General features: G+C 42.4%; 1 protein-coding gene across 13 annotated transcripts in view; it reads left to right on the top strand.

The window, feature by feature from the left end:
• FAM13A (family with sequence similarity 13 member A) overlaps positions 1 to 15648 on the top strand; it is a 139498-nt gene extending 123850 nt beyond the window's left edge. For 11 of the 13 annotated variants that reach the window (XM_026090142.1, XM_026090147.1, XM_026090141.1 and 8 more), the window contains 5 exons: positions 1255 to 1350; positions 2928 to 3011; positions 6762 to 6958; positions 7669 to 7770; positions 8839 to 15648. In XM_026090142.1, coding sequence (XP_025945927.1) covers positions 1255 to 1350; positions 2928 to 3011; positions 6762 to 6958; positions 7669 to 7770; positions 8839 to 8965 — 606 coding nt within the window. In that variant the 3' untranslated portion in view covers positions 8966 to 15648. Of the gene's footprint in view, positions 1 to 1023; positions 1066 to 1254; positions 1351 to 2927; positions 3108 to 6761; positions 6959 to 7668; positions 7771 to 8838 lie in introns of those variants that run through there. The other 2 variants (XM_026090151.1, XM_026090152.1) reach the window with 2 other exon arrangements.
• Positions 15649 to 16376: the final 728 nt, after the last annotated feature.

Here is a 16376-nt window from a genome sequence, read left to right as displayed (position 1 = left end):
CAGAAAGGGAGACTGTACAAGCTCAGTAGGGGTTGCACTGGTGATGTTGATTTTTACATGGCAGCTGTTCAGATGCTCTGGTGATTAGCAGCAGTGAAAAGCCTTGAGGAAGGTAGGAATTTCATCAGAATCAGTTAAAGCTTCCTCTCTTAAGAGCTTTATAATCTGTTAGACAAAAGATCTAATGGAAGGACAGTCATAAAATGTAGGTCAGACAATGCTGAAYACAAAGTCAGATGATGATCAGTTTGGTTCTGCTGAATATTTTGTTTGTTTGTTTTTCAGCCCTGCTAGTGAAATAGACCCCCACTTCCTTACAACTAGTGCTTAGTTGGACAGACCTTTATTTTCCCACACTGGCTRTTGTCTGCTATGGGATTCAGTCTTCCCTTCTGCATTTTCAGTACCACTGAGATTTTCTTCTTAGCTTGCATCTCAAAGCAAATTAGAGTAAAATGAACACCAGAAGCTTAGAACAGCAATTCTCAAACTGAGGAGGGGAGTGCAATGTGCAGCTAGGAGGAGTGGAGTTAGGGACAGAGTAATGTAAGGAAGGTTCAAGGTGGGTAGCATAGTGCTATCCTGTCTCCTCTGTGCCACACAACCCTGATACCTTCATCCTGTCTCAGGTCGGTGGTAGCTCTTCTTCCCAGCAAAGTTGCTTGGAGGAAGGGTGGAGGGAAAAGGTAAGGAGTTAAAAAGAACTGCTGGCTTTGAGAGTAAATTAAAAGGAAGAGCGAAGTAGGAAAGTCAGATTTTGTGACTTTTGTGAAGTTGGTAGGTTAACCTACCCTAGGAAAGCCTTCTTGGGGAGACAGACATTCACTGCAGCTCCTTTCTCTTTTCCTGGGTCATAAACACTGCCTCTGAGGTCTATGCCACAAGATTGAGTGTGGGAAACCTCATGTTGTGCCTGACAATGATAGACGTGATTACAAGCACAGACTAGCGGCTCTATGGGTGGTTTTGTGCTGTGGACATATGATACCTAAGCTGGTTTTTTGAATCTCCTGTCTCACACAGCCACGTTACAAGACACCCGCAGCATAGGTGTTGCTTAACCTGGAGACTGGGGCACATCTGGGTGAGGAGCACTCACATTTCCAATTTCCATACTATTGCTACTGGACTGTTGTCCTTGTAAAATTCCCTTCAAGCCCCCTCTGACTAAAAGTGATTACAGGAACATGCATTAGAGATTGGAGTATTTGCTGCAGACTTGCTTCATGGATCTCATTTCTTTTTCCTTTTCAGGTAACCAAAAATGAACGACAGGTGATGAAGCCATTGTATGACAGATATCGCTTGGTCAAACAGATCCTCTCCAGGGCCAACACCATTCCTATTATTGTAAGTAGAACACGCTTTTAGGGGCTATTTGTTTGGTTTGGAGTTGAGAAAACAGGGGAATCACCACACCTTTGCATACAACACAGTCACAGAGGCCAAATCCCAACCTCCCTTATCACCCAAAGACCAAATAAATAAGGGTGAACCATTGACATTCAAGATACTGMAGTGGGCAAAGTTGGTCAAGGGACTCTAGTGCCCACCCATGAGTCATGGGACACATCCCACCTCATATTGTTTCTCCTCTTTCCATTGGGCTGCTGCTGTTATTTCATCACCTTGTGTTTGGCTACAGGCTCCCTTCCCTTTTCTTACCAATCCACCCTCAGAGCTGTAGGTCTTCATGTTGGTTGGTTACACACGATAAAATGTTCTATTATCACAGACTTGTGGGTCCTACAGCAGGTGTGATTCCACTCAGCTGAAAGAAAGTGCCAGCAGCCTCCCAACACTTGACTTGTATTAAAGAGATGCTGCAAGTGGCAGATATTCCCTCATTCAGGATGATGCTTTGGCAAGGAAGCACTGACACTAGCATGGAATCCAGTGCATCTCTCTAGTGAGCAAACAGTCTCAAATTTTAGAGAACTTGTGTACACCACTTWAAAAAAATTTTTTTTTGACATAAAAACTACACCCAGAATCCTTTCAGCCTGTCTGTGGAAAGAGGATTGTTTTATCTTGGTTGCTGCTTGCTCTGTCTGTCATGTATGATCCCTTACTCTTTTGCTATTACCAGGCAGCACTCGTGTCCTGGCTGCTGGTTTTTGTAGACTGCCTGCTGAAGTGAATGGACTGGCACAGCATTACTCAGTGCAGTCAGACACATTGAGAAGTGCATTTTTCYGCACATAGTGGGAGGTGGTCCTGCATTTAAAACAAAACAAAAAGCTGTTCTTCTTTGARTATGCAAAATACTCCCCAGGGTGTGCTGTGAAGACAGCGCTGGCAATCAGAAGAAAGAAACCCTCTAGTTCTTCACGGGCAGTTTAAGGTAGAGCTATCAAAAGTGAGCTCAGGTTCTGTTTAGATACAAAATTGAAATTGCACAGTGGCTAGCAGAGGAGAGAGGAGAAGGGTTTTCCCCAGCCCCTTTAATGAGAGCTGTGAGAAGTTCCTGCTGAGGCAAGAGACATTTGAAAATCCATATATACGTCTTCAGGCACTTCAGTGGGAAATCAGGCTCCTGGAAAGCAGGCCTAGAGAGTTTAGTTGGGCTTACACCATAGATCTGGAGAGCCAACCAAATGTTGCATGTGTGTGCATGGGCCTCAGGCTGGGGGTTATTTTCTTGCAGCCTTTACTTTGTAGTTTCTGCCCAGCTAGTATTCCAGCCTCCAGGCATTTTGCTTACACATTTGGCACTGACGTCCCTTACTAAGCAACATCTTGAGAGAAAACAGTCCAAGCTTCAAGGGGTTTGCCAAGCATATTTTTCTTCTTTAAGAAATAGATTTTTCCTGATGGTCTGGCGATGAGCTGAGAGTGAGTGAATGAGTGAGTGAGAATGAGCGGAAAGCAGGTTGTGGAGGAGAAAGGGGTTCATAATATAACATACTTGTTAACACCTGTCACAGGGTTCCCCCTCCAGCAAGCGGAGAAGCCCTTTGCTGCAGCCAATTATCGAGGGCGAAACAGCTTCCTTCTTCAAGGAGATAAAGGTGAAGACCTCCAGCTGCTAACTAATTGCTCAGTTTGCATCAGTTCTTCCCTCCTACCAATGAAAGAGAATGATTGATTGATTGATTGTTTTTTTCCGTCAGTGTTGATTTTTTGCAGTGTCTTCCTGAAAAATCAGTAGCTGCTTTAAGCCTCGCCAGTTCTGAATAAATTCTTCCCTCTGGTGTTGTAGATAAGACTACAGTATTTCTGTGGCTTTGCATTCTTACCCTTCCTTCTCCTTCCCCCTGCCACCCGCACATAATATATTTTATTTTGCCAAAAACTCAAAATTATCTGTTGCACCTTGGCGTTTTTCTTTTTTTCTCCCTTTTTAATAATGCTAACTTGTTTTGTGGTAGTTTCTCTCACTTCAAAGCTCTGTGGCTTGCACACAGCACCGTGGCTGGAATGAGCTCTCACAGAATTAACACTCGCACGTGGAGCCAACCGGGGAATTTACGGGATCCATACCTACTCCCATTCACATGCTTATTTTATCCAGGGCTCTTTTCTCCCACCTTGTAAATGGTATTTCTAACCAAGGCAGCATTAGGACAGAAGTAAGAACAACTCAGTTCTGTTAGTTAACACTTGGTCAGATTTGGATGACAGGATCATTACATTGTTTTCTTGTGCTGCTGTGGGGTGATAGTTCTTAGTGGTGAAGACTGCTGTGACAATATAGGGCCTCCTTCCTCTGAGAAGGAAAGCCCAACTGTTGAACAGGAAAAGAAGCGTGCAACTGGGCCCTGGCTTGCTTTTGTTGCCATTGCGGTGTAAAGGCAAAGAAGGTGCTTCAGCATGCTTGGGTCACTTATCTGTTATCCAGCCAGAACTTGGTTAGTGGTCTTACTGCAAACCTAGACATCCAAGATAATTTGATTATAAGGCAATTATGGTAGATTGTATATTAATGGGCTATTCCAGGCACATATTCATTAAAATCAAGTTGCAGACTGAAGCGTGTTAAACTGCTCTTTGGAGGCTATTAGTCATCACTGAGCTCTCTTCAATATTTTCTAGGTGATTGGTGCATCAGATCTGTAATGAAGGTTTTTTGGTTTTTTTTGTTTTTTTTTTTTAGTGTGTCCTCTATTTTTCACCTGTGCTTGCACCCAGCATCAGAACTTAGAGCTGCCATTTGTGGTGGTCTCTGGTGTCTAGCCTGGCTGGTGCTGTGCCCGTGGAGTGCCCTGGCAGCATCTCACTGGCTCAGGGGTGTCATGCAGGGAGCATAGACCTTCTCAAGAGCCATGGTGTTCTTGAGCGCAGGTCAAGGTGACAACCTTAAGCCTATTAACCCTTAAATGAGACCCTGTGAAGCTCCACAAGGCTGCTTTGAACTGAACAAAACCCTCAGAATTAAACAGGAAGTTGCCAAAAGGCCCAAAAGTTTGGCCCCTGCGTAGGCACAATGTGGGCAGAGTGCTACCTATCTTGGCAGGCCCTAGCCATCATTTATTATTTAATCATTCAGGACAGCTGAGGGATGAAAACTTGAAGYGTGATTTGAGGTGAAGCCTTACAAAACATTTGGGTAGAATATCTTGAATATTATCAGTGTTTAGAAAAATCATTGGGAAGCTTGTTTGCTGGAAACAGTGATGACTGGGATACTCTGCAGATTTTATATTTGAGGCTTCAGAAAGTTTAAATGCCTCATGATTGCCTGGAGATCCAAGCAGGTGCCAGCCAAATGGGTCTAATCAATGAAGATCATTTTGGTTCGAGGTGAAATGACTGTGCCAGATTTACAGATTCAAGTTACACAGAGACTTTGCTTCTGTCTTTGTGAGCAGCTTGTTACATCACTCATGAGAATTGCACTTTTCCTTTCCCTCCAGGAGTCGAATCCAGAAACTCCTCCCTCTCCTAGGAAGGGGAACAGGAGCTTCTGCTTTGGTGCCTGAGAGATTTCCCTAAAAATAAAGTGTACAATTTTTACCAGTTAGGACGACTAGCAAATCCTCCCCCATGCCCAAGCAGGAGCAGCGGTCTCCCGCTTTGGTCCTCGCTGCCATTACCAGCAGTGCAGGGCAGCATGTGTGGGGTGCTGGAAACGGCTGCAAGCGACAGTCTCCCTTCCCTCCCCCAGCCCAACGTGACATTGTCTGCAGGGTTTTAAAATAGTACGTGACTGCAGTCACAGCACCAGTTGTTCCCTTGAAAGGCTCAGTTTTATGCCTTCTACTTAAGCTATATGGTTTACTTTTGGAGAAATGGTCTCATCTAATCATATGCTAAATATTGCTTTAACTCTCACCGGTTCCCTGCAGATTTTCCTAAGATGTTTTCAAACTTCTTTGTATCTTTTTGTTGTTGTTGTTGTTGTTGTTACTATTCAGAGATTCTCTCCAGCTAATCTTTTCTTCATCCTCAAGCCTCCATCTCAGTTGTAATTCTCAGCCTGTGGCTTTGCATTCCATTTTCATGGCCTAGAGCTCTACCACAAGAAGAAAACTCTGGGCACACTCTGATCTCATGCTAATGTGTGCATTTATAAATCATTGACTTTGAGGATTTAATGGGACTGCCATTAAATGCCACCAATTCCCAATGTTCCTTTCTCCCTTTGGGCTTCAAATATAGGAGAAATCCCTTAGGAATAATTGAACTATTAGCAAGGAATCTGTAGGAGAAAAGTAAAGAAAATAGCTTTTTTGATCCCCATGTAACAATATAGTTTGGCATACACTTGAAGATTTCAGTGATATTAGCCCTCAAAAGCTTTTAAAGCTATGTGTATGCTTAGATCCTCCCCCATTAGAGTTACATGGATGTAAAAATCTTTCTAAAGAGACTTTTTGTCCTTGCTAGCATTTGCTATCTTCTTCTAATGTTCATGCCTCATTCTTTATATTAAGGTTGAAAACTGCCTTCAAGAAATGTCTCTGTAAGTAAGAGAAAACTGGGCACTGTTTCCTGAAAATCCAGATGATTTCTGGACAGTGTCCCAGGACAAACTATGTTGAGAACACTGTGAATTAGCAAGTACCAAGTGCTGCAGAGACACTTACAAATGTTGTGCCTGGAAATTTTGGAAAACATTTAAATATGGCCAGTTCATCAATGTACTTTGGGGAAATTGCACTAGACAGTTTTTCCACTCCAGTCTTTAGTGTGTTCCAGGTAGACGGCTGATCTCAGGATCAAGTTAGCAACAGCAGTGCTTTTACAGTCAACCATCTCCTGCATTGAAACAGTGATCTGAGCTCATTGATATCACTGTATGAGCATCTGAGACCTTGAACTCGCCCAACAGAGAGAGCTGTTGGGCAGCATCTGTTGAGAATGCTTCATATTTTAACCTGACAACTTGTATGCTATCATGAATACATTGCTGATAGGTGTGTTTGCAGGGAAAGGTAGAGGAGACAGGTCTGCTTTAGATTTTGTGCGTAATGGCTGTTGATCTAGAAGTGTTTTTACTTGCATCAGAATATATAGATTAAACAAAGCAATAGGTTGCTAAGAACTGCAGGGTTTTTTTCATTCAGTGTTGTTGTGTTGTSTCTCCTTAATCAATCTGAGCTGGTGGTCACAGCTTTTCCAACAGATGCTTTGGGTACAGGGAGTCTTATCAGTGATATTCTAGTGTAGTGTATTGCTTAGCAATTAAAGTGCTTGCTCTTCCTATCCACTTCTTTTCATATCTGTTCCCCAGTGCATGTGGTGAAAGAAGGTACCCGTTTCTGACAAGGGAAGGAGTAACCTGTTCTGTTATGGGGGTGCTCTGTCCCTCTCTGTAGGAAGAAGAGGAAGGATCTGAGGAGGACAGCAATCTGAAGCCAGATTTCACAATTACCATGAAAACAGATTTCAATGTGCGTAGCTTCTTGGATCAACTAGAAGATGATGCTGATGGCTTTGTTTCCCCAGTGGATGATAAGATGCCATCAAAAAGCAACCAGGATATGGGGCTTTCGAATCTTCATGAAGCATCTATGTATGTTGAATTTTCAGGCAAATTTGAAAAGTTACTTCTTGATAAGATAGTATTTTATTTGTCAGAAAAGTGTGTGGACTTTGACTTTTGCATTTATGTTCTGAGCCAGTATTTTTTGCACTTTATTTTTAAATGCAATAGCCCTCATGACACACTTTGGGACAACTTCCTACCCTGTCCTGATACTGATACTTGACTTCGTATCTTCGGATTCTAGTGCTCCTACTTCACCTGTGGCAAGTCTTTATCATGAAAACAACCATGTACTCTGCAAGGTTTTTCAGTCTTTGGTGAGGTCAAGTTGAACTAGCATTGTTAGTTTTAAGCACTTACTGCATGGGTCTGATGCAAACACAAACAGGTGGTAGCCTTAATTCTTGACCCTTAAATYTTGATCCTGTAGATGTCACCAAATACAGACCCATCATCAGCAAGCTGTAAGTTTCATAGGAGTTAGTGGTGAATTATGAAATGCATGCCTGACCACCTTAGGGAAGGGGCCTGTCACACTCTTCAGCTTATTTATATGGTCATTTTGCTGAATTAAATCCAGAGGATTTTATGTTGTAAGTAACATCAGGATGCCAGGGCTGCTTGCAGGAGCAGTTCCTTTGCTTGGTGTCCATACAGCCATATTTGTGTAGATTTACTCTGTGTTTCCAGTTATGATTCTGTAGATATGTATAATCTTGTTTATTTAAACCCAACAGCCCTGAACTGTTAGAGCAGCTCCAAGATGTCAGGGAAGAGAAAAAGCGAATCAGAAAAAAATTGAGAGAGTTTGAAGATAATTTTTTCCGACAAAATGGAAGGTAATAATTTCTTAACTATCACTCTGTCCTTCAGCTACTCGTAATCTGTTTGGCATCTACAGAGGGCTCCAAATATGGAAAGCTATCTGAATTCGGTCTTACATATTTCAACAATGTCATTGTTGTTTTACCCACATTCATTACAGTTGCCCATTATAGTATTTTTTTTCAAAGACTTCAGGGATTCCAGCTCTTTGTAAACGTTGTCTTAGGACAAGCAGTGGGAAGCACAGGTATAAATTGTGAAAATCCAGCTGCCTCTAGCACAATTGATCAGAATGATGGAAGAGTTGCTCCATGGTAAAAAAAATTCTTTTTTTTTTTTTCCTAAGGATATAGTATGTTTAGATCTCTGTCATATTCTTGCTACTCAGACACAGGTTTAACAGGTATCTCTTTTTAACTGTGGCTCTGTGTATCTGTTTTGTATTTAGAAATTGTCCCTCATGAATGACCTGATAAAATGCTTTAAGATATTTATGTTCTTTTAATTATCTTGTTAGCTTCTTGCCACCAGCCATCATCCTTAGAGGTTCTTGTGAAATCATTGAAAACTTGAGACAGTTTCACATCAGCTAAGAGAAATCTGATCAGATATCTTCCTCCCTTTCACAGATCTATCTGTTCATTAAAGTGGTGTGGTTCCAAGCAGGAAGAAGTTGTATTTTATTTTGCTCTGCTAGCAGAATAACCTTCTGCTGGCTCCTGAAATGGAAAGAGCTGGGGGGGGGGGGGGGGGGTTCCTCAACTCTTGTGTAGAGGCTGGTAATTTCAGTGAAGTAGGGCATGTTTCAAGTAAGATTTTGCATTTTGAACTGTGATATTGTGTTCAGCCTCAATATGCAAGTATCCTGCATTTCACTGGAGTAGCTTGTGTGCCCCCCCCACCTTTTTTTTCCCCCTCTGAAAATATAAAAATATTTTGATTTTGTCCCATGTTGGGGAGTGGAGGAAGGGGAGCTGTTCTGTAGGGCTGTCTCCTAGTGTTGTTGGTGGGGGCAGAGGGAGGCAGCTGAGGGGAGTTGTGCTGGTACAGGAAGCCTCATGGCCTGCTTTCTCTCCCACTAGGAATGTGCAGAAAGAAGACCGCACTCCTATGGCAGAAGAATACAATGAATACAAGCAGGTTAAGGCCAAGCTGAGGCTGCTGGAGGTCCTGATCAGTAAAAGAGATATTAGCTCCAAGATCATGTAAAGAAGGGGATTGTTTTCGCCAGTAAACTGAAAAGAGACAGCACCAAACAGATGAATGCATGAAGCAAATGCAGCAGGAGCCTGGCTGGGGAGGGCTGAGGAGCTCCCTGGGAACTGAAAGGCCGTTTCCAGAGGTGGGAGGGGGAGGAAGGGTGGCTTTCCATCACTTTTGGGACTTGCTATTGTCCTCTCTGTCTGCAGGCCAGATGCCCAAAATGGAGTTTGCAAGTGTAGGAGATGTGATGCTGCGCTCAGCGACTGCACTGAATGGATCCTTTCGTTTTGATTTGCTTACAGGTCCTGTAATATTTAGAATATCAAAGCCAGACTTGCTTTTTTTTTTTTTTCCAGGATATCATAGCAAGAGGCAAAATAGGATGAATAGTGATTAAATCATCAAATACCTTCCACTTTAGTTTACCAGACAAGTGCCCTGACTGATCTAATGTGAAGGCACAGGTCAGATGGCACCAAGACTGTTCTCTCATAGCTACATTAAAGGTTAGCTCAGACTTTTGACCTGACCATTTGGAGTCCAGCCTCTTCTGTTGCCCCATATAAACGCTGGAAGACTGTCCTGGTCAGAGCCCAGGCCTGGCTTGAGTTACAGTCTTGCCCGGGCTTGAACTGGGTTTTCTTCCCGCTTTTTTGACCGCTAATTCAGTTGGAGCAGAATGAAGTACCTACATCTGATTGGAATAGCAAAGGARATGAGCTGTTCAGCAGTGTGCTCGCCTGCTTGTTCCACTTGGAAGGTGATGCTGTAACATTATGACTATGTTTGGGCTACTGGGAAGAAAAGCCGTTTTAACAGCTTGCAAGTCAAAATCCCCTGGGATTTTGGTAGCTGCTCAAGTAAATATCTGGGGTCAGGTATCTGGAAGACAGACTCCATTAATACGTGTGCTTCATCATCTGATGCTAACATAAGATCCTGAGCTGAACAGCCCATGTGCATGTTGCACATACTGGCCAGCCTAAATTTTGTTCTTTTATGTATGCAGTCAGTCAGACTGACATTGTGATTGTGGGAATCAGAGGAGGATCTTTTCTTCCCAGTGGTTTTGGTTTATATTAATATATTAGAGCGAAGGATGCTGCAGGGAACTGAAAGCCGAGAAGCATGTTCTGCCTATGTAGGGGTCAGTGTGTCAGGTGCAGAATTTGGCTATTACCTATTTTCAAATTGGTTTAGGACCTTCAGAAAAGTAAGTCTTGGGATAGCTATAGACACTTGATTCAGGTCCTCGTGTCAGACAGTTGCTGCATGAAGAAGTGAGTTCAAAAGTGAGTTCAAAAATATGTGAAGTAGCTGAGAGCTCCCAGGTCTGTTGGGCCATCTGGGCTCTGTCTTGCACTCCGGAGGCTTGCATGCACAAATTCACGCTGCCCAGAGCCAGGGCTGGGAATTGGGGCAAGAAACGCAACTCCTGGGAGCGGGACTCAACCCTGGTGTCGCAGGGAGTGTTTCTGAGCGTACTGTCTTTTGTGTTGATCCCCTGGCGAGCTAATGCGCTACAGTGGGACAGCTGCGATCAAATGCAGTGCCAGTTGTCATAGCCAGGCCTTGCACACCTCACACTGGAGGAGGCAAGAGGTGAGCTCCCGGAACTTCTCCCCACCTCTTTACTTTTATGGGCAAGCTGGCCCACAAATACAGCTATTTTGGTTGTGCTACTTAGAATCATTTCCCTCCACTTGGTGTACTGTGTTAATTCTTGCAAAAACTGATGCTGAGGGTGTTTTGGCCTCTTAGGACCCCATAAACACTTCAAAAGGCAGCCTTTTCCTTTTGCTTTTACACATGCCCATTAATAGTCTGAATGGGTGCGCACAGTGATGTGCATTTGTTAGTGACAGCAGTCAAAGCACTTAGGAGGAGGACTTTCTATGTTGTTTTCTACTGACTGCAGAATTGCTCCTTGTATATAAGATCAGTGAAGGCTGAATGTTATATTTCCAAAGAGTCTGGAGGACTTATGTCCTGACCTAGGGCTTGGCTTTGCAGAGATGCCAGGTTTCCATTGCTTGGGAGTTACCTCTGCAAATCTGATCTTTGGAGGTTATTAGCTGGGCTCACAAATGTGGGAAACTGCTTTTGAAGATGCTTGACTGATTGGAAAGGAAGCCTGGCCAGGGCAAATGCCTTTCTGAATGCAGGACAATGCAGAAAATCAGCGCTGTGCCTTTGTCCTTCAGCCTGGTCTTATTTCTGTTGAGAGTCCATGGTCAGCTCCCTTTAGCTATTTCAGGTTTAACTGCTGAGCCAACATGGCTGCTGTGTTACCCTGCTAGTAGAAGAGTGGAATGAGAAAGGATGTTGGGTTACCAAAAAGTCATTACTGTTGGCTCAGTTTTGTATCGGTCAGGCCCAGTTCAGCAAAGTGCTTCCAAGTGTACGTGGTGAGCACATGCCTCAAGTTGATCTCCATTCGGGTTTTGGTTGAATAAGGAGGGACTAAATCTTGAGCGCTTTGCTGAATCTGGGCCTAGACATCTTTATATAGGACGAGAGTAGCAGTTCTTGCCTTTTCTTCCTAGTCATATGTTTTCCAGTGGGCCAAGATTTCCCAGGAGTATGTTTTCTCTACTTATTTTTTAAAAGCCTGTTTGCACTGTGTACTGATAAATTAACTGTTTTGGTGGGGTTTGCCCCTGACAAATCTTGATAAATGATATGTAGTGAACAGTCCATTTCATTTTTAAACTGGTGAGATTGTAGCATTTTCTGGATGCTTAGTTACCGCTGTTTACATGGCATATTAYTAGAATTTCAGATAGTTTATATGAAATGTAAGTACAATTATGCACTTTAGAGAGTTTATATTTTTGAAGTTTGAAAGCTAAAAGTAACAAAACCTATTATCTGAAATTGTACATTAAAAAAAAAACCACACGCTTAGCCGTCTCTCTTGTTAAAACTGTTCTTTTAAACAGTCTTCCCCCTTGGCAAAAATTCATCACCTGCCTAGTCGCAAAGGAGACTGCCAGGAAGGAACATCATAGACAATAAGTGAATTTTAAAATCCCAGTCCTGGAAAGGCACGTACAAGTACTCAACTTTCTGTCCTGGGTTTTAAGATACTGTGACTCCCCTCTCCAGGGACAAGGAAGGATGAGGGCTGCACAGGATGAGGGCTAGAAGACTAAAGACCGAGCACTAAAATATAATGGTGTCTTTGTATCTCCCACAAATGATTTGAAAAATCAGTAAATGGGATTTCCCGCTAATCACAAAATAGCAGCAAATGGTGTTTGCCCCACCACACTCCTCTAAATCAATCCAAGCAACAGCTGTATCTTTTGTTTTATAGTTTCAGTTTTCCTGTGTGATTTCACCTGTAGGCTTTAGAGTGTACATGCCAACTTCAATTACGTTTGACTGGAGAACATGTTAAATACAAGACTGTGTGTTTTTATAAGGTGTGAAGTACTGTACAAAAATCTACTTTATGTGATATAAATAAGCTGTTAGTATAAGACAACCTGTTTCCGTGACACTAGAACATACTGCCTGCTGTAGGACAGCACTATGGTCTGTTGGGTCACTGGCTTCCCAGGAGTTGGGGCTATTTCAGACACGCATGTTTGTGTATTACCATGTGCTGGTGTAATAAATGGTTGYGGTTTATTTAAATGAGATGAACTGGGTGTGGACAAAATAAGATTGCAAGAGTTAAAGATTGAGAAAAACTTGTCATTCTCACAGGTTGCATTTGCTTTTATTGTTTACTCCAGAGTAAACAGTCAAATAATGGATGTTTATGTTAAAGGTAGTGTAATTAAAGCATCTTATCTCCTAATCATTCTGCTAAGACATCAGTTGTTATTACTGGTATATGCAAGTTTCAGGTGGTAAGTGCTGCCAGACAGCCTCCAGGTGGAGATGCTGCCAGAGTCCTCTTTGGAGGAGATGTTTGCAAAACGGTGATTCAGGGCGCTTGAAAGGAGCCGAGCTGGGAGCCGGGCTGTGGTCTGAGACTGTTTGTCCAAACGGTGTCCTGAGGCGCAGCTTGCCCTGTCTGTGGGGCGCAGCTGCTCTGGGCCAGCGCCAGGCTGACGTGGTAGCGGCTGGTTAGCGGGGCTGTCCCCAGGGCGGCTGCTCTGTTGCCATTGCTACAAAGGGTGTTGTTAAACGTGCGGAAGTGCAGGCGGCCTGGGCTTCCTCGCACAAGAGACCAGCTAGTGCTTGGTGTGTAGGGTGCAGGGCTTGAGTTGTTCACGTTTTCCATCTCTTGGGGAAGGGATCCAAGGATTTTTGACTGTTGGGGGAGGGAATTTGGGTCCAGACCTGTCTCTAAGCCAAGAAATAAGAGGGGAGTTTGCTTGTTCACTTGCAGATGGGGAACTTTGCATTTGGAAATTAAAATAGTGATACATTCATTGACACACTGTAATGAGGAATCAACTCAGTGGAAGCAGTGGATCGCTKCTTCCTTTCTGTAGATATTGACATATTCCTGAAGGGCAAAAACACCCGTATCACAGTGGGTATACTTACAAAGCACCTCCTGTTTTGGCAGAGGTTACTGGTTCGAATATTCTAACTAACTGGAGTTACTGGAACAAATAATCTTAATATTTGTTACAAAAACAGCTGTTTGTTAGAACCAGGACCATCAAGAGAACCAGAGYGAAACTTGGGACCCATGTGCCTGCTGCATGCCTGCATGGGCTGAGCAGCTCCATTTCATAGCTGTGCGCTTGGAAGTGATTTCRCTCAGTTGCCCATGGGGAGCAGTCCAGTGATTCACATGCTTGGACCATGCTGGAGCCTGGCCCCATTGCTACGAGAGGTAATAGCCATCTCCCTGCTGCCTCCAGCAGGAGAGGAGGCCCCTTGCTATGAGATGCGTACCTGTGTATGTACCAACACTTCTCAGGGCAGGCGCTGCTCCTCAAAGCGCTTTGTYGTGCATTTTGAGATACAGGTCTGACTGCAAAATTCACTTGTACAGGGACAGACAAATCCCTCCTTACTTCTGAATTGCCTAAATCCCGCTCTTACTGTTCTGGAGAGGAGCTGCTGTTCGTATTTGCTGGCTCTGTGGTCCCTTCTTAGAAGGGGATGGGCTCTATTAATGTTAAATATGATGACATTCTGGTAAATATGGTCTTTGAGGGTTCGAGAGCAGAGGAGATCTGCTTCTGCAAAGGATTTATGTTGCAAACATTTGAACAATCCATGAGTCTTTTGGTGGGCAATGCAGAGGATGGGATTTGGCACTGATTATACATGCTTTTATTTTAAATATCTGCCTGTGCATTGAGGGTTGTGTTCTCAAGGAGTCTAAAGGCTACGTGTATATTCACTGACATCCTGGGGTGTTTAACGTGCTGGAACGCGTGTGTTCCAAGTGATCAGTGTGCCTCTCCCTGGACACCTGCATGCATTGGTGAACCATCTTCTGTTATGTGGATATGTACGTACATCAAACAAYATATACATTTACACAAATGACTCTTGTGTATATAGTATATTTGATTTGGTTGGAGTTCAGAAGGCAGTACCAGAGGGTGTTTTTGTGCCTGGCTGAATGATAGAAAAAAAAAATCACCTTTGCAGATTTCATTTGCTGTATAAAAGCAATGACATAACGCTCATGCAACCAGTGTATTCAACAACTAATGAAACCTTAGCAAATATGGGCTTGGGTCTATGTTTACATGATTTATGTAAGCAAATTTAATTTGAATCTATGGTGTCTTTTTTAATGTAAATGGATTGACAAACATTATGTGTACATTTTCGTACATGATTGTATTTTGTATAAAACAAGAAATAAAACTATTTTGACTGCAGGTGTTTGGTGGCAGTTTTTGTCAAATGTGTGACACKCACATGTTTGCTCAGCCCAGGAAGAAGGCAGCTGGACAGCAGCCCTGAACTGGCTCCCACGCTTGGCTTTGGTATCATCAAAAGGAGAAGGAGTGGAGGTTTGACCCACCCCTGGGATAAATACCACGTTACCTCAAGGTGACATCTGTCACCCATGGACCCAAGCTACTGCAGCTCTTGATAACTGGGCCCGTTAGTGTGAGAAACCAGTGACCCTTTTTCATGCATTGCCCGGGCCCGAAAACAGCGTTGCCTTGAGCCTGCCTGGGGACGACTGGGGGAAAACAGGGATGGGGCGCCCGCTGGGAGCGGTGCACCTGCGTGGAGCTATGTACAGACATGCATATGTGCTCACACACACACACAGAGTGTACGGGGTGTAAGTAGATACTATCTCTATGTACAAAAAATACAAATATGTCTAGGTATATGTATGTACAATGCACACGTATCTACATATGTATGTGTGTTTATACATGCACTTATACACAAGACACTATGCATGTGAGCACAGAAAATACATATGTACATAAATATACCTATATAATATATACAATACCCACATGTGTATGTACCTACATACAGTGTGCATACTTATACACAATACACTACAGATGTGAACACACACTACATATATACATATACATACCTGTATATAATACGTATTTTATATGTACACTACATTCATGTATCTACATCTGTGTGTATACCTATACACAATACATGCTATACACACATGCTGCATATTTACATGCCTTTACCTCTAGATAATATACACCTATATATTTATATTATATACACACATCTATAGCTATATGTGTTTGTATTTATACACAATAAACACAAAATGCAAACACAAGCGCTTAACAGATATGTACATACACATACCTATATATAATATATACCATACATAACATATAAAGTGCACAGATGTATGTAGATATTATATACACATATATGCACAATATATGCTGTGCTCACATACATATATAGTGTATTATGTATAAGTGTACTCGGACATATGTACATACACATGTATATATAATGTATATAGGTATGTGTATGTACACATGTGTATTCACAAGTATACACAATATATACATACACATATTTAGATATACAATAAAAGGCACATATCTACATATATATGTGCATATATACTTATATACAAGACACTATGTGTGTACACATGCACAACATATCTTTCCATACACATAGCTATGTATCTACCATATATATCTACAATACACATCTAGCTGCATAAATGTGTGCATATGACTATATATACAGAATACACTTAAAAATACACACTATATCTAAACATACACATAGTTTTATATATACATTCATATGTGCAATGTGCGTGTGTGTATATATATATACACACTTATGCACATATGCCATGTGCACACATATATACAGCGTGTACTGTGTATAAGTAGACACACAGACATATATGTATGTAGATACACAGGAACGTGTACATATATATTGTGTAGAAGTACATACAATATATATGTACATGCACATACCTATATATCATGTTACATATACAATACAAACATGCACGTAT

Source organism: Apteryx rowi, unplaced genomic scaffold (assembly GCF_003343035.1).
Source record: "Apteryx rowi isolate R43461 unplaced genomic scaffold, aptRow1 scaffold_85, whole genome shotgun sequence".
Lineage (NCBI taxonomy): Eukaryota > Metazoa > Chordata > Aves > Apterygiformes > Apterygidae > Apteryx > Apteryx rowi.
This window is presented reverse-complemented; position numbering and strand designations above follow the sequence as displayed.